Source organism: Dromiciops gliroides, chromosome 3, assembly GCF_019393635.1.
Source record: "Dromiciops gliroides isolate mDroGli1 chromosome 3, mDroGli1.pri, whole genome shotgun sequence".
NCBI classification, from domain to species: domain Eukaryota; kingdom Metazoa; phylum Chordata; class Mammalia; order Microbiotheria; family Microbiotheriidae; genus Dromiciops; species Dromiciops gliroides.
Window position 1 is genome coordinate 617,131,496 of NC_057863.1, and position 18,651 is coordinate 617,150,146.

Genomic DNA, 18,651 nt, shown 5'->3' on the forward strand with positions numbered 1-18,651 from the left:
ACAGATGGTTGGCCTTTGAATAAGCCCCTCCCCAGACCCCACCCCCCCATCTAGGGGGAGGAGGAACTATGTCAGCAGGAAAACATCAGTAATTTAATTAAAGCTCCACTGACGGCCCAGCCTTGTGATGAGGAGGAAGGTTAGGGTAATTTTTAAGTAAAATATAATAACGAAAGGTCAAAGAGTGACCTTTCAGGCAAAGTCACTGTTTTTCTGAATCATTTGCCCCGTCCAAGCTGGTAACAACCTTCCCTCTCCCACCTCCCACCCCCAGGCTTCATGGCTCTTTGTTTGCACTTTGGAGGTCCAAGCTGGTGATAGTCTGGTTATTTGGCTGGGGGGAGGGGTGCGGAGTTGGGGGGGGGGCACATTTCCCTACCGGACTGTGGACCCCATTCAATTCAATCCAACCAAAAATTATTAACTTCTTACTGTGTTCAAGGCTCCTTGGAGGTAGGGACCATGTCTCAACTACATTTCAAATCTCTTCCCAGAGACTAGAACCATCTAACTCGAGACTGTCCCTCGAAGCTGCCTTCCTTCTAGTCTAAGGGGATCATGCATGTGAGGTACATGCATGTATCTATTTATATGCTGTCTCCCCATTACAATGTAAGCTCCTTGTGGGCAGGGCCTGGTTTTGTATGTGTGTCTCCTGCTTCCTGACCCCACCAATGAACATTTATATTTATATACATTTATATTTATATAATTTATATTTATATAATATATTTAATATATTTATATTTATATACATTTATATGTATCTGAGACTAGCCTGTCTACTCCTCCCCCTTAGCTGTCTATGAAGCAATTTCCTTACAAGAACCAGTGACTTGTGCAGGGCTGGCTCTCTCACCTCCGCCTTACAGGAGTTGAACTCTTACCTAATGTCATGTGTCTGGTAAATGTCAGAGCTGGTAAATGTCAGAGCTGGAAACTAAAGCCCTCTCCACATGTTCTTCCCAGGGAGAGTGCCCTCTGAAAGAATACCTTGGAGGCTGGGCTTCCAAGACCATCAACTGAGGGTTTGATGACTGACGAACAGACCTCGGCGTTCCCAGGGTTAGCATGGGAAAAGATGTCCTAGATCAAGGGCATTTAAGCTTTGGGGTGCCGTAGACCCCTCGGGCAGTCTGGTCAAGAACCCCTCACAGAACATGTTTTAAACGCACAAAGTAAATACATCAGATTACAAAAGAAACCAATGATAATGAAATCCAGATATCAAATTGTGTTTAAAACAAGTTTGTGTCTCTCAGGGTAGGAACCTCTGTTCTAGGTCCTGAAAGCACCTACAGCTTTCTCTCTCTAATGCCTCCTAGGGACAGAAAGGAGACCATGCCCACAGCAACCCAGACTGGGAATCACAAGCCTGGGTTGGAATCCCAGCTGGTACTAACAAGCTGTGAATCTGGGCAGGTCACTTCACCTGTGGGGGTCTCAGCTTTCTCCTCTGTGAAATGTGGTGGGACTAGACAGACTGAAGTTTAGCCTATCTCTGAGTTCTGGGGTTCCTCTTAGAACTAACACTACCTTCTTTTTTTTTTTTTTTTTTTTTTTTTTTTTAGTGAGGCAATTGGGGTCAAGTGACTTGCCCAGAGTCACACAGCTAGTAAGTATTAAGTGTCTGAGGCCGGATTTGAACTCAGGTACTCCTGACTCCAGGGCCAGTGCTCTATCCACTGCGCCATCTAGCTGCCCCTCTAACACTACCTTCTAAGCTTCTTCTCAACCCTGACATCCCTTGTCCTAAGGGCCCCTCTCATCTCTGACATCCTTTGTTCTAAAAGCTTCTCCCAGCTCTGACATTCTCTGTTCTAAGGGCCCTCCCAGCTCTGACATCCTGTGTTCTGAGGGCCTTCCCAGCTCTGACATCCTGTGTTCTAAGGGCCCTCCCAGCTCTGACATCCTGTGTTCTAATGGCCTTCCCAGCTCTGACATCCTGTGTTCTAAGGGCCTTCCCAGCTCTGACATTCTCCATTATAACACAAGAATAATAACAGCACCTCCCTGTTCAGGTTGTTGTGATGATCTGGGCCCTCAGCCCAGTGCCTGGCATACAACAGGCACTTAATAAATGCTTGCTATCACCATCATCACCATCAGTATTACTAGGGCCCCTTCAAGCTCCATCAATCTCTGAATTGAGGTTGGATGAACTGGATGTGGTTTTTCAAAGCAAGATGAAGACACCTCAGGTTGTGAACAGAAAAAATACAGGAGCAGGTGCCCAAGAGCCCTCCCAGGCCAGCCCCTTCCTCCACCCCTAAAGCTACCACAGTGGGCCATACCGTGCTGGTGAGAGTCCAGATTCTCGCAGGGCACGTCATCATAAATCACATCTTCTTCCAGGATGGGGAAAGTGAAACGGTCAACTGGAGGGTGGAGAGAGAGGAAGGGCAAGGGGAGGGAGGAGGGAGAGGGAGAGAAAGATGGGAGACAGAGAAAGAGAGAAAGAGATGGGAGAGAGAGGGACAAGGAGAGAGATGGGAGAAAGAGAAAGAGTAAAAAACAGAAAAAGAGACAGATGGAGAGAGAGAAGGAGAGGGAGAGAGAGAGAAAGAAAGGAGAGGGAGAGGAAAACGAAGAGGGGGAGAGAGAGAGGGAGAGATCAGAGACAGAGAGAGAGAAGGGGAGAGAGAGAGAGAAAGAGAGGGGTCAACAAGGAACCAACTGTGGCTCTGATGCTGGGGAGGGGCCCTGAACAGGCTACCAGCTCCCACCTTCCTGGGAGCTGAGGCTCCAGGCTAGAAGCCTCAGCTGCATCCTGAGTCTCCCTCAAGATGCCCTGGCATGGGAATCCTCAGTAAGCCCTGAAGGCTTCAGGAGAAGAGAGGAGAAGGAGGGGATGAGAGAGGCCTCCCCCGATGGCTATTAGCTAAATCAGCTCTTCTCTCACAGCTCCCCCCCCCTCCACCTTCTCTGCAGTCAGGCATCAGCTACCAAAGCCTTCTCCCTGCCCCACCCACCTTCCTTCCTGAAATCTGAGCAGTCTCCCAGCCCAGCCAGATAACTGGCAGTGCCTCAGAGTCCCTAGCAGAGCGAGGGTCTCCCAACAGGCCCAGCAAAGAGGCCCCCGGGAGGCTCCGGGTCATCCTTCCCAGTGTTCACATGGGAATGACTAAAGCTGCTCCCAGGAATGGACCCAGACAGAGCCAGCCCCGCCTCCCAGGACAGCACTGCAGAGGGGGACTCTTCTCTCCCGATCTCAAGGTAAGCCGGACTTCTTCGGCTCACTGGGACAACAATGTCCAACCCATCACTTAACCAGACTTAGATGGTGCAGGGTGAAACCCCCCGGAGGGGCCCCCCCACCCCCCAGATCTCCCATCAAAGAGGGGGATGCTCCAATCTCTCTCTGCCAAGGGATGATAGTCCCAAGATTCAGAAAAATATAGGGAGCTAGCTGTCCCCCATACCCTATGTCATTCCCCGCCCCCCAGTCTATGGTTCTATTGATCTAGTTCTGTAATTCTATGGTACAGTGGCCAGATGGTCCTTTAGCCCCAAAACTCTATGACCCTAAGGCTTTAGAACCAATGGTGATATGGCCCTGAAGCTCTAGAACCCAATATTCATAAAACCCTATGGCTCTAAAGCTCAATGGCCCCATGGCTCTAGGACCCAATGGTGACATGGCCCTAAGGCTCTAGAACCCAATATTCATGAAATCCTATGGCTCTAAAGCTCAATGGCCCCATGGCTCTAGGGCCCAATAGTGATATGGCCCTATGACATTGTGGTCCTCTAGTTCCTTGGCTCAGTAGCTCTATGTTTAACCAAAGACTCTGAAAGAAACTTCCTCTCTCATGAAGGATGACCCTCTAAAAACTTCCACAAGCCCCTTTCTTTATTGGAAGTCATACAGATTCCTGTCCCCAGGGCTAGAACCCTAGCTGTGTTCCTATTGGCTCAGGGATAGAAGCAGGCAACCACTTATACACTTGAAATCTCCCCCACCCTCCAGTCCCAAGGAACCCCTACCTCGGCGAGAGCTCTTCCGCTTCCAGCTGGAATGCCGCACCCCAGCTCCCGCCGGTTCCCCATTGCTCACCACAGCCAGGATCCTGCAAGGGAAGAGGGCAGGAAACAGCCTGAGCCAGGCAACCTGGACCACAGGGGTCAACAACCCGCCCATCAGAGCCAGGCCCAAGCAAGGGGTACAAATCAGGGGACCTGGGAACTTATTACGTAACCTTGAGTAAACTTCACTTTCCTGGGCCTCAGTTTCTTCACCTGTAAAATGAAGATAATATTGCCTGCCTGATTCACAGGGTTGTGAGCGCCACATAATGATACACATGAATGAGTTTTGGAGAGTATAAGGTGAATGGGCACAGAAAGCCCTGTTAGCCTCTGTAACTGTGGGTCAACTCAACACTCGCCATCCATCTATTCAATAAAGAATTACTTTGTAGCCAGTAGGGGCAATAGGTCAACACGGAGGACGGATGTAGCCTTTGTGAAGGATGTAGGAAAGGTCACTGGATGACGAGACACGACTGGGTCCTGGACTTCACCACACACACTTGGTGAGAACGCACATTCACTAAAGTACACAAAAGCCTTTGTATAATGCACTAGGGAGGTACGCAGGAAAAGTAAGGCCTGGTGTCTAGCGCCTAGGAGCAGATTAAGGAATGGATGAACAAGCATTTATTAGGCAGTGCTTCATTTGGGCATTTGGAGTCCCAAAGACTCGAATTCAAAACCTGCCTCAGACCCCACCCCAGGCAAGTAAAAACCACTGTCTGACTCAGTTTCCTCCTTAAATGGGGATAATAATAATAGTACCTACTTCCCAAGACTGTTGTGGAGATAAAATGAGATAATAATCGAGCTATTAAAAGATATTACGACATTATTAACCATGATACATATTATTATTCTGAGATGATGTTTGGAAAGCAGTCTGCAAACTCAAACAGCTAGCTATCAGCTACTACGTGTTATGCACTGAGGATTCTGGGACAAAAGGGAAAGTGAGCATCTGAGGCCAGATTGGAACTCGAGTCTTCCTGACTCCAGGCCCAGCACACTTATCCACTGCACCACCTAGCTGCCCTGTCTAGCACCGAGTAGACTCCTATAATAAATGATACAATAATAAATGAGAGCTGAATGATTATTTGATGGATTGATTATTGTTCCCTAAGCAAGATCAGGAGATGGAAAGCAGAGGTCAAGGATGGGAGGAAAACAGGAGAAGGGTGGATGCCCTTGCTGGCTAGATGGGTTACTTGGGTGACTGAGATACAGACAGACACACAGGCTTGGGCAGGTGAGACATCCTGAGGCAAGACAAGTTTTCTCTCCCTTACCCCTCAATCAGGAGAGCTTAGCACGTAATCAAATAACACCTAATCTACAAAATGACAAAACCTGATCTAATGGATAGAGAGAAGAGCAGGAAAACCTTGGGTGAAATCCCACCCTCTTACTCCTACAGGCTGGTGACCTAGGGCAAGTAAGAATCTCTCAGAGGGGCAGCTAGGTGGCGCAGTGGATAAAGTACCAGCCCTGGATTCAGGAGGACCTGAGTTCAAATCCAGTCTCAGACACTTGACACTTACTAGCTGTGTGACCCTGGGCAAGTCACTTAACCCTCATTGCCAGGGGGGAAAAAAAGAATCTCTCTGAGCCTCAGGGAATTCTCCAGGACCTGCCTTCTAAGTCCTGTGGGTGTTCAGGTTTTCCAGGTAACTTCCCATAGGCCCAGAAGCTGAGGTCTCCCCCTCCCCCAACAAAAATCACAAATCCTCTCATATTCACTCACATGACATCCATAATAATCCAATAATAATAAATCACATTTCTGTAGCACTTAAAAAATTTGCCAATCTTCCTTTCTGAAAAGGACCCTATGCGGCAGGTAGAACAAGTATCATTATCCCCATTTCATAACAACAATAATAGCCATGACTCCTATTTCTATAATGCTTTATAGTTTACAAAGCACTTTCTTCACAAGAATCTCCTGAAATAGGTTTGTTTTGCAGATGAAAAAAATGGAGGCTCAGGGGGGGTTAAATGACTTTGGGGTCACTTGCTCTCTCTGAGCCTGCTTCCTCTTTCTATAAAATAAGGTTGAACACAAGACCTACTGATCCCTATCCTTGACCTGCCCAAAGCCACAGTGCCACACCAAGCTCACCTTCACCCTCCTGGGGGCTCTGGGGAATAGAGGATGGGGATGGGGTGGGCGCCATCTTTTCAGCTCCCCTTTGGGGATCATTTTCTTCCATTAGACTGTAAGCTCCTTGAGGGCAGGGACTATTTTTGCTTGTATTTGAATCCCCCAGGGTCCTTGATAAATGCTTGCTGTCTTGCCCAGCTGAGATATGAATCCAGTTCTTAGGATTTGAGGAAGTCAAGAGAAGGCCACAAGCATCTCTCCAACATCTAGGGTTCCGATCAACTAATTCAATTTCCTAATGATTTGTCCACAAGCTATTAAGTGTCTGGAGTTGATTTTTGAATCCGAGTTTCCCGATTCCAAATCTAATGTCAATTGCATTAGATCACCATGTGCTTTGGTGGGGAAAGCGCCTTCCATTTGAAGTCATAAAACCTGGGGTTGAACACAGAGAATCACTTACTAGGTGTGGCCATGACTTCCCCAGACAGCTGACTTTTCAGACCCTCAGTTTCTTCATGAAGGGGCTGGACTGGATGATTCTTAAGGAGGTAGCTCCAAATTCTAAAGCTTATGATCTCCTTCCTCCTGGCCACCTTCTCCTCAACCACCACAATCAATGGACACAGAGAAGGGAGGAGGGGGCACAACTCCACTCCACCTTTACAACCTCCCCTCCCCAATGCTATTTCAGGAAATCCTGATCTATGCTTCAGCGCAGCCCCTCCTTTCTAGCATCTGGAACAGGATCAAATTAATTCTGCCATTGTTCCTGGATGGTGTGTGTCAATCTATTCCCCAGTGGTCTCACCAACTATGATCAAAGTGCCCCTCCCTGAGTAGTTTCCCCCAATAGAACCTAAGCTCTCATCCAAGGCAAGGAAGACCCTTAATTCTGAATTTGTAACCCCAGTGGTTGGCATAATATTTAGCACATAGTGAGTGATTAATAAATGTTTTTCCATTCATACAAATAGAAAATTGCAGGGGAGTTGGAGAGAGGCAGGGATTAGGACCTAGGTGTTCCTCAGGATAGGGAGCCCCCCATATGAATACTCCCACACAAGTTGCAGCAATTTAGTCTTAGAGAATTACAGAGACATACTCAGGGTGAGCCAGGTTCATCATTACAGATAAGGTTTGAATGTAGGGAGGGCTTCCCTCCTGCCAGCCACTAATTCATGAGCCCTGCCCCCACCCCCAACCATACAGACTGGAATAAGAGAGACACAAGAGGGGCACAAGGTACCCCGAGATGAGAGGAGGGGAAGTCAAAATACTAACAATGCCTTGAAATTTTGCAAAGTGCTTTATAGGCATTCGTTAGCATGGTTTTCCTTTCCAGCTGGGAAGATCGGGGATGCCAATACAAATGCCACCTAGCCAGGGTGGCCTGGAGGGGTAGCCAACATTCTACTCAATGAGGTATGTGGATGTTGTGAATCCCAAGGATGGAGCTTGTGCCTGAATCAAAATGTCATGCATCTGAAGGGATGGGTACCTGAGTAACTCATAAAAAGGGATAGTGGCAGGGGCAGCTAGGTGGCACAATGGATAAAGCACTGGCCCTGGATTCAGGAGGACCTGAGCTCAAATCTTGGCTCAGACACTTGACACTTACTAGCTGTGTGACCCTGGGTAAGTCACTTAACCCTCATTGCCCTGCCAAAAAAAAAAAGGACAGTGTCTATTCCCTGCCTGCCACAGGCCCCTATGAGCCACTAGGCTTCCCTCTGAGCCACAGAAGAGAGATTGGCTAGAGCAGGGCATCTTCATCTCTTTTGTGCCGTGGCCCCCTGTGGCAATGTCTGGGGAAGCCTAGGGGACATAGCTGGGTGGCTCAGTGAGTGGGTAAGAACACTAGGGCTTGAATTCTGACCCAGTCACTTCCTAGCTGTGTGATACTGGGCAAGTCATTCAATTTCTGCCTGCCTCAGTTTCCTCATCTGTAAAATGGGGGGTTCCAATGGCATCCTACCTCCGAGGGTAGCTGTGGGGATCAAATGTTATAACATTCTGAAAGTGCTTTGGAAACCTTAAGGTGCTATATAAATGCTGGCTATCGTCATTATTGTTATTATATTTTTGTTGTTGTAGTTGTCTCCCCCATTAGATTATGGGCTCCTTGAGAGTCAAGTACTGTGGTGGTGTTCTACTTTCTTTGTATCCCCAGTGTTTAGCATAGTACCTGATATACCATAAGTGCTTCATAAATGCTTGTTTATTGACTGACTTCTCTACCAACAGAAATGTGAGCAAATCGTCACATGAGCTATAAAGAGATATGGAGAAGGCAATTGTTGCCATTCTTATTCTTGGACATCTGGACTTCCCACTTAGCAATCATGGAACAGCGGGGTGGAAAGGGAGAGGGAGGGACGGGGCTCTGGCTGCCCATTTGCTAAGCTCCAAGGGGAGCCATATGGGCTGTTTCCACCACACAATGGCCAGCTGCAACCCATAAGGCCCCACATCATTGAACGGTATCACTGGGCAGCCTCCTCCTTGGAAGGGCTGGTGTTTCCCAACACCAAACACAGTGGGAGGGAGCTGGATCGTTCCAAGCCAGGCTTATGTTAATTCTTCTGAGTCTGGCTCAAAGGCCCAGGCCCTCTCCCCTTGGACATGCAAAATAGGGAGAATCAGAGGCCTCATCTGCAGGGCTCTGTCTGCATCCAACTCAAGCACCCCCTACTCAATAACCTCTCATAGCTCCCTATTACCTCCAGGATCAAATAGAAACTCCAGTTTGGTACTTAAAGCTCTTCCCAACATGACCTCTTCCTATATTTCCATTCTTCTTGTACGTGACTCCCTTCCACACATGCACTCTCTGGTCCAAACAACTGCTATTCTTCATACTGAGTCTTCATTCCTGCCTCCAGGCTTTTGTATGGTCTGTGCCCTAGGCACCTAGAATTCTTTCACTGCTTATCCTCCAGCTCTTAGAATCTGGCTTCCTTCACAGCTCAGCTTGTATCACTTTGTATCTGCTCTGTATATGGATTCTCTTCTCTGTGTTGTCCACATTCTCCACTGGAGACAATGATGTGGATGATCATCATCGTAATAAGCTATTATTATATAGCTATGCATGATACTAACTTAAATAGTACTTCAGAGTCTGCAAAGCACTTTACAAATCTCATTTCACTGCATCCTCATAAAAACCCTGGGAGGTGGGGGATATTATTATCCCCACTTCACAGCTGAGGAAACTGAGGTAGGGTTACAGGATCACATAGCTGGTAAAACTTTCTAAAACTAGATTATCAATGAAGTCTGGTTTTCCTGACTCCAGGCTACGCGCACTATGGCGCCACCTAGCTGTGAATACAGCCTCAGACATTACTAGCCCACCTCTTTCCATTTTTCCTCATTTGTAAAATGGGGTTAATTAAAGCCTCTAACTTGAAAAATATTTTTCAGGGTCAAATGAGGTAACACATGCAAAGCACTTTTATAAACCTCGCAGGGCTACACTGTATAAATGCCAGCCTTTCGATGTTTTAGGTAGTCTCTTCTCTGCAGATCCTGGATGTGTTCGGTACTTTAGGGATCACAGCAGGGACAGTGCGGGTACAGAAACATACTTGAGACCCCCCCAAGCAAAAAACAGCCTTGTGGATCCCCTGATCCACTCCCTTTCCTTACCACCAAGGCTCCATCTCCTCAAGTGATGGCTTCTAGGCTTCCCAAATTTCTAGGGGTGCCTTAATTTGAAGACTGGGCAGCCCTCCCATCCCTCCCATCCCATGCCCATTGCCACCCTCTGTCCCCACTCCAAGATTCAGCACCTACCTGTAGGCCTCACAACTACCAGCTGGCTGGAGCAGTGGCCCCAAGACCCCATTCCTGATGAATGTCAGGATCACAGGGTCCACTTGCCAGCAAAGAGTGAACCACATGCACCCCACTCCGGAGTATCTGCCCTGCAAGCCCTAGGCAGCACGCTGAGTCTGGGCTTCCGTGCCCTCCACTTCCTTCTCCTCTAACCAAAAGAGCTTTGCTTTCCCTCCACTGACCAGCTTCTGGCTAAGGGAGTCTGACTGTGAACTCGGCAGCAGGGGCCAGTAATTGTCTCTCTAAGCAAACACTCCTTATCCAACTCCTCCCCAAAGGCTCCAGATAAAGGGCCATCAAATCAATAAAGAGCCAGTTATCTCACCCTTATCTGGGCTTCCTTAAAAAACAGCAATTTCCCCTCCTGGGGGGAGGGGGGGAGGTTAAGGAGACTTGCACCAAGGAAACAACCAGGCAACTCCTTATGTCTGGGGGCAGAAGAAGCCTCTGCCTTCTACCACAGGTAGTTCCTACTACACAGGTAAGGCCCTGCCCCTTTGGTTGAGATGACCTCTCTCTGTCCCTTCTAATCCATGAATCCAGTGGTTTTCATGGTAAAAATGATTTTACTTATATAAACCAGAATGCTTCCAGGGGCATCTGGAGCCAAAGACAGGAAAGTGCCTGACCAGTCCTACCTTAAAAGGAATTATGGTGCATGCAATAGAAGGAACGCTGGTCTCAAGTTCAAATCCTCCTTCTGTCGTTTACAATCCAGGTGACTGGGGAAGTCACTTTACCACCTCTGAATGTCAGCCTCCAAATTACAGGCAGTTTGTGTGTGATCTGCCATGGGCAAGTTCCCGCCTTGAGGAAATCGCCGGCCATTGTCAAATGTTAGAGGCTAGAGGGGACCCGAGAGGGAGGCAGATCTTGAAAAAACAGCTGGCTGGCCTCCATAAACAGCTGGCTGACCCCAGCTTCTACGAGCAGCTTGGTTCTCTACTACAATGGCAAAGCTAAACTACCTTTCTAGGCTCCTTTTACAAGACTCCCCTCCATCCCCACTTACCTGGGGCAGTGCAAACAAACTGGGCCTCTCACCACTGCTGACATACACACAAACACACACCTCCAGCTTCTTTCTCCGGGCTGCCCCCACACTCAGAATCAATGAATTGGCCAACAAACATCGATGAGGTGCCTACTATGTGCCAGGCACTGTGCTAGGTGCTAGAATGTTCTCCCTCCTACCCTTCCACCTCTCAGAATCCCTACTGTTGTTCAAGGCTCAGCTCAAGCCCCACCTTCTACCCCCGAGGCCTTTCCTGATGCCCCAGCCCACCCCCATCCCTCAGATGTTGGTGCTCTGTCCCCTCACTAGGTTGTAAGATCTTTGAGAGGGACTTTTCCTTCTCACTTTTGTCTTTATAATTCCAGCTCCTAACATCATGCTTGGCATACAGTAGGTGCATAATAAATGCCTACTGAATGATCATGTAGGCTTGGTCATTTCTCTCCTCTGGGCCTTGATTTACTCCCCTGTAAAATGAAGCTTTAGAATAGGAATAGCCCTTAGACATCTTCTAGTCTAAAGCTTCTGAAACTGTGGATCACAATCCCATGTGGGTCGTGAATGTGGAGGTTGCAAAAATTTGGCAGTAAATGTTTGACTTGTATATCTATTTTATATACCTATCCACCAAGGGTCACATAAAAATTTCTCAGGTGAAAAGGGGGCATGAGTGGAAAAAGTTTAAGAAGCCTTCCTCTAGTCCCCCCCACCCCACCCCTTTATTTGACAGGTGAAGAAACTGAGGCTTAAAGTGGTTAAGTGATTTGTCCAGGGTGATAAAGATAGTAAGTTAGAGGCCTTCAAGTGCTATATAATCTATAAATCCTAGGTCTGGGGCAGCTAGGTGGCGCCAAAGTGCATAGAGTGCTAGACCTGGAGTCAGGAAGACTCATTCATCAGTCCAAATCTGGCCTCAGTCACTTACTAGCTGTGTGACCCTGGGAAAGTCACTTAACCCTGTCTTCCTCAGTTTCCTCATCTGTAAAATAAGCTGGAGAAGGAAATGACAAACCACTCCAGTGGTTTGTCTGAACCAAAGAAAACCCCAAATGGGGTCATGAGGAGTTGGACCCAACTGAATAACCAACAAGGTCATATTCTTATACAAGTAGAAAGCAAGAGAGCCAGGATATGGATCACAGTCCTCAACTCCAAAACCAAGGGCCTTTCATGATGTAGTCATCACAAGGCTTCTCATTCTTGTCCTAGCCCACAGACACTTACAGAACACTTCATGGGAGCTGAGACTCACAAAATATCTTCTCGTATGTGGAAAATAGAGGTGCAAGTCTTCTGTTGCCATAGCAACGGAATCTTTCCTCTACATTCACAGGATGCCACAGAGAGTGTTGGAGATGGATATCCTTGGTGCAGACGGCAAAGAACACCACCAATAGTAGAATGTTTCTTCCATGTTTTCCTGGGTGTCAGCTCTCAGGACAGCCAAGGAGGTGGAAAGGGTCTAACTGGCTACAGTTTAGTCTACATTGGATTGTTTTGGCTGCTGAGTAAGAAGGTCATGGGGACAGCCTAGTCCTTTAAGGGAACAGGGCAGAAGAATGAGAGAGAGTGGGAGGGGGGAGGGGAGAAGGAGGGAGAGAGAGAAAGAGAGAAGGGGGGAGGGAGAGGGAGGGAGGAAGAAAGGAAGGAAGGAAGAGAAAAAGAAAGACAGAAAGAAAGAAAAAAGAGAAAGAAATAAAGGAAGAGGAAGGAAGAAGGAAAGAAAGAAAAAAGATAAAGAGAAAAAGAAAAAGGAAGAAGAAGAAAGGCAAGCGAAAGAAAGGAGGGAGGAAAGAAAGGAAGGAAGAGGAAGGAAGGAAAAAGACAGAAGGAAAGAAAGAAATAAAGGAAGAGGAAGGAAAGAAGGAAGGAAGGAAGGAAAGAGAAAGAAAGGAAGAAGGAAAGAAAGAGGGAGGGAGAAAGGAAGGAAGGAAGGAAGAGAGAGAGAGTAAAAAGAAGGAATGGAGAGAGAGGGGAGGGGGCCCTTCCTGATTCCCCTAATTTACTGATCTAGAATGCAAAGGGACCCAAGACTATCCAGTCCAACCCTGCCCCTAGAGAAGTAACTTACCCAGGATCACACTGGCAATGAATGACAGCATACTTTCTCCCTCCTTGAGCTACATTGTACTTCTCTGTTTGAATCATCTGTCTTCCTGGAACATTCGCATCTTGGGGGCAGGTCTATTTTCTTTTCCCTTTTTCTCTATATCCAGACACTATGGCCTGCATAAACTTTCCCTAAGTTTACAGTATCAAAATGTTCTACCCAATGAAGATTATCAGGCAGCTTCATCGCCCCTGAACGTTCCCTCTCCCTTTAAAGTTCAGCAGCCAGTCCTCGCAATCCTCTCTTCTCCAACGCCTTCCCTTGCGGGAGGGGAGATTTTAACCTCCATATTGGTGCTCCCTCAAATATACCAGGGGACTTCAGCAGCCACATTCATGTCCCCTCAAACTCACCTTCCAATGCCTTAGCCTTCTTAAGACCTCTTTACTCCACCTCAGCCACTCACAGGGATGGGAACATACTGCATCTTACCATTTCCTCTAAGTGTTCCACCTCTGTAATTAAAAACCCTAGCCCATGGGGGCAGCTAGGTGGCGCAGTAGATAGAGCACCGGCCCTGGAGTCAGGAGTACCTGAGTTCAAATCCGGCCTCAGACACTTAACACTTACTAGCTGTGTGACCCTGGGCAAGTCACTTAACCCCGATTGTCTCACTAAAAACAAAAACAAAAACCCTAGCTCACCATGACCACCTAGCATGCCACCTCTCCCTATTCTTTACCATCAGGGAGACCTCCATCACGACCCCTCCCTCCTTCCTTAGGCCCTTCCCCCTGCTCTGACTTTACTTCCATCCTCTCTGATTTTGATTTTCCAGTTAGCCAATTCACCACCCTCTCCACCACTCCTTACCCCTTTCCCTATGACTTTTCACCCCTTGCCACACCTCAGCCTTGGCTTTTCCTCATAAGCTGCTTCCTCCAGGACCATTCCCTTTCTCCTTAATGGCACCGGAGAAAGTCACATAAGGAATTTACAGAGGACACTTAATGGGGAGATTTTAATGATGGCATTGTCTCTTAGTTTATGGAGAAAATTAAGGTCATTTGGCTCACATTCCTCCTTTCTCCTCTTCCTCTCAAAGCCCCTTGACATCATACACCATGCTCTCCACCACTGTCTGGCAATGAGGCAGCCCTTCTCCTTGCCAAGGCCAGCCCTTCTTCTACATATACTATTTTTTCCCTTCTTTTATTTATTTATTTTTTTTTTTAGTGAGGCAGTTGGGGTTAAGTGACTTGCCCAGGGTCACACAGCTAGTAAGTGTTAAGTGTCTGAGGCCAGATTTGAACTCAGGTACTCCTAACTCCAGAACTGGTGCTCTATCCACTGCACCACCTAGCTGCCCCCTTATTTTTATTTTTTGATAATAAAGATTTTTATTTAAAGTTTTGAGTTCCAAATTCTATCTCCACATATACTTTTTTTTTTTTTTGGAGCAGGGCAATGAGGGCTAAGTGACTTGCCCAGAGTCACACAGCTATTAAGTGTCAAGTGTCTGAGGCCGAATTTGAGCTCAGGTCCTCTTGAATCCAGGGCCAGTATTTTATCCACTGTACCACCTAACTGCCCCCTCCACATACACTTTTGATCCCACCCCCTGCCATCTTCTCCAGCAGACCTGTACCCTCAAACATCCCCTCACCTCTAATCTTCAATCTCTCCCATTCTGTTGACTCCTTCCCCATGATCTTCAAAAACACCCAAGTAGTTTCCTTCCTTACAAAACTTTCACCAGATACGCCCCTCCCTCCATGTCCTTAAACTGTCATCCTCTATTTCTCCTCCCTTTCTCAGCCAAACTCATCAAAAAGGCTATCTGAGTTCATGTCCTCTCCTCTCACTCCTTCACCCCTGGCCATCTCACTTTCAGGCTCATAACTCAAATAAATTCTTCTCTCTAATGTTGCCAATGATCTCTTCATTACCAAATCTGAAGGTCTTTCCTCAGTCCTCAACCTTTTTTTTTTTTTTTAACTATATCGCATTTGATGTTGCAAATTATCAACAAAAATATCGAAAACCCTGCTATCCTCTCTCCGTAGGCACTCGTGAAACTACTCTGTTCCAGTTCTCCTCCCTACCCATCTGACCACTCTTTCTCAGGCTTCTTTGGATATAGCACTGGGCCTGGAATCAGGAAGACCTGAGTTCAGATCTGACCTCAGGCACTTAACTTCTGTTCAATAGTAATAATTAATAACAGTTAACATTTATTAAGTACCTACTCTGTGACAGGCCCTGTGCTTAGCCCTTTACAAATATCTCATTCGATCATTACTCCAACCTGGGAGTTGAAGGAAATGAGGCAGATCGAGGTTAAGGGACTGGCCCGGGGTCACACAGCTGGTGTCTGAAGTGGGGTTTGACTCCAAGCCCAATGCTCCATCCACACCACCTAGCTGCCTCACAACGTGCCCCTGTTTCCCCAACCAGAAAATAGGGAGAACATCAGCTACCTCGAAGAATTGTTGTAAGGATCAAATGAGATAATATTTCTAAAAGTGCTTTTGTCCAGTACCTGGCACATAGTAGATGCTTTATAAATGTTTCTTCCTTTCTTCCCTCCCTCCCTTCCTATTTTACTATCTCATCCCTCAGATCATGCACCCTAACTGTAGGTGTTCCTCCAGAGCTCTATCCTAGGCCCCCTATCTTCTCTCTCTAAGGTCTCTCCGTGACCTCATCAGTTCCCATGGATTTAATTACCAGCTCTATGTCAATCAGGCAGCTACATATCACAGTAGAGAGAATACAGAGCCTGGAGTCAGGAAGACCTGAGTTCAAATCCAGCCTCAGACACTGACTAGCTGTGTGATCCTAGGCAAGTCACTTAACCCTGTTTGCCTCAGTTTTCTTCTCTGTCAAATGAGCTGGAGAAGAAAATAGCAAACTACTCCAGTATCCTTACCAAGAGAACCCCCATGGGGTTCTCAGGAGGAGTCGGACATGACTAAAACAACTCAATAACTCAATAACAACAACTATGTTAACTATTCACAGACCTGTACAACCAGTCCCAGTTTCTCCTAAAAGCTCCAGTCTTGCATCCTCAATTGCCTATCAGATATTTAAAACTTTATAAGCAGAGACCTCTGAAGACCATTATGTCCAAAATGAACTTATTATCTTCCCTCCAAACCTTCCCCTGGTCCAGATCAACCTTTTCCCATCAAAGACTCCTAGGTCTGTAAGCCTTCTATTACACTTTTCCCTCCCCCTGCATATCCAATTAGCTGCCAAACCTAGTTGTTTCTACCTCCACAACTACCTCTATATATGTTGAAGCCAACCCCTTCTCTCTACTCACACAGCACCACCTTCATTCTCATCACTTTTTTGTCCAAAGGAATCCTCATCGATCTGCCTGCTTCAAGAGTCTCGCCAGTTCACTCATCCTCAGCGTGATTACCAAGAGTAATTTCCCTTAAGCATAGATCTGACCGTGTTATTCCCTGTTCAATAAACTCCGACGGTTTCCTACTGCCTCTAGAATCCAATATAAACTCCCATTTAGCTTGGAAAGCCCTTGGTGCCCTGGCCCTGGCCCATCGTGTACCACTCCTGTCCTGCACTGTACAATCCGAGCCAGTCCTGCCTTCTGCTAGTGCCCATCATCTGTCTCTTTGAGCATTCATTGGCTGTCCCCCAGGCCTGAATCGCTCTCCCTCCTCACCTCTGCCTCAGAGAATTCCCCTCCTCCTTCCAGACATAGCTCAAGCACCATCTTCCCCATCATCTTTTCTTGATCTCTACAAACTGAGAGCCAGTCCCTCCTTAACGACCTTGAACTTGGCTATTTAGTATTTGTATTAATTTCATGAATATTAAGATACTCTGTTGTCTCCCCCATTAGGATGTAAGTCAGTTCCTTGCAAATAGGAGTTGTTGAATGCTTTGTATCCCCAATACCTAGCTCAGTTCCTGGAACATAGTAGGTACTTCATAAATACTTTTGAATGATTTGCAAACCATAGGCATGTGAATGTTTGCTGAATGGAATTGTTAGATCAGTTACTCGGTACCTAGCACAGTGTCTAAAATATTTACTGATTAGTTACCCAGTACCTAACACAGTGTCTAAAACATTTACTGATTGATTTGTACATAGTAGGGAGACGATAAATGCTTATTGATTTGAATTGTTGGATTGATCCTTAGAATTGGCACCAAGTTCGGACTTGGAAAGAAGTAATAGCAAATGCCCATTTGGTCCACAGGCACCCTATTAGCTTCCTTCATTCAACTTTTTAAAATAGCACTTATTAGAGGGCAGCTAGGTGGTGCAGTGGATAAAGCACCAGCCCTGGATTCAGGAGGACCTGAGTTCAAATCTGGTCTCAGACACTTGACACGTACTAGCTGTGTGACCCTGGGCAAGTCACTTAACCCTCATTTCCCTGCCCAACAAAAAAAAATAGCACTTATTTCACAATTATTATAATAACTAGAGTTGTGGTGAGACTCAAAATAGATAACACCTTGCCAATTCTAAAGTGCTATCTAAGTGCTTATTTTTATTATTGTTATCATTGTCATCATCACCATATCTCTAGGTGCTAAGGTTACAAAGACAAAAATGAAAGGAAAAGGTTCCCATCCTCAAGGAGCTGCCTTTCATTCATTTATTTCTATTCATTCATTCAGCAAACATTGATTAACCACCTACAGTGTATAAGATGGAGCAGCTGGGTGGTGCAGTGGATACAACACTAGGCCTAGGGTCAGAAAAACCTGAGTTCAAATGCAGCATGAGATACTTAATAGCTGTATGACCCTGGGCAAGTCACTCAATCCTGTTTGCCTCTGTTTCCATATCTATAAATTGAGCTAGAGAAGGAAATGGCAAACCAGTTCTGTATCTCTGCCAAGAAAACCCCAAATGAGATCATGAAGCATCTGAAACAACTGAACACCAAGAGTGTGCAGAAGACCTCACCACACATTTTCACCAAAACACTTTTGGGGGGGAGGAAGGATCTGTGAATTCACTGCAACTTTCTCTGTAGCTTTAGAAAGCTGCCAGGGGCACTAAGAGGTTAGCTGACTTGCCCTGGCCAGGGTCACACAGCCAACCTGGGCAGATGGGGGACTTGTATCCAAGTCTTCTGAGTTTAAGACCAGCTCTCTCTGTCTCTCTTTTTCTGTTTCTATCTCTGTCTCTCTGCCTCTCTCTGTCTTTCTTTGTCTCTCTCTTGTTTCTCTCTCTGTCTCTCTTCCTCTGTCTCTGTTTCTATCTCTGTCTCTCTGCCTCTCTCTCTTTCTCTCTCTCTGTCTCTCTCTGCCTCTGTCTTTCTGTCTCTGTCTCTCTCTCTCTCTCTCTTTCTCTGTTTCTCTGTCTCTCTCTCTCTTCCTCTCTCTGTCTCTCTCTGCCTCTCTTTGTCTCTGTCTCTCTCTCTCTGCCTCTCTCTTTCTCTGTCTCTCTCTTCCTCTCTCTTCCTTTCTCTTTCTCTCTCTGTCTCTCTCTCTGCCTCTGTCTCTCTCTCTGTCTCTCTCTCCTTCCCTTACTCCCTCCCTCCTTTCCTCCCTCCCCCCCCCCATGACACCATCAACAAGCCTACCTAGCTGTAAAGAAGCAAAGAG

General features: G+C 46.7%; 1 protein-coding gene across 5 annotated transcripts in view; it reads right to left on the reverse strand.

The window, feature by feature from the left end:
- Positions 1–18,651, reverse strand: part of ARHGEF10L (Rho guanine nucleotide exchange factor 10 like) — a 237,951-nt gene that overhangs the window by 139,297 nt on the left and 80,003 nt on the right. For all 5 annotated transcript variants that reach the window (XM_043997671.1, XM_043997670.1, XM_043997669.1 and 2 more), the window contains exons 5-6: positions 3,988–4,070; positions 2,295–2,378 (exon numbers count right to left, since the gene is read on the reverse strand). In XM_043997671.1, the coding sequence (XP_043853606.1) occupies positions 2,295–2,378; positions 3,988–4,070 (167 nt within the window). The remainder of the gene's footprint in view (positions 1–2,294; positions 2,379–3,987; positions 4,071–18,651) is intronic.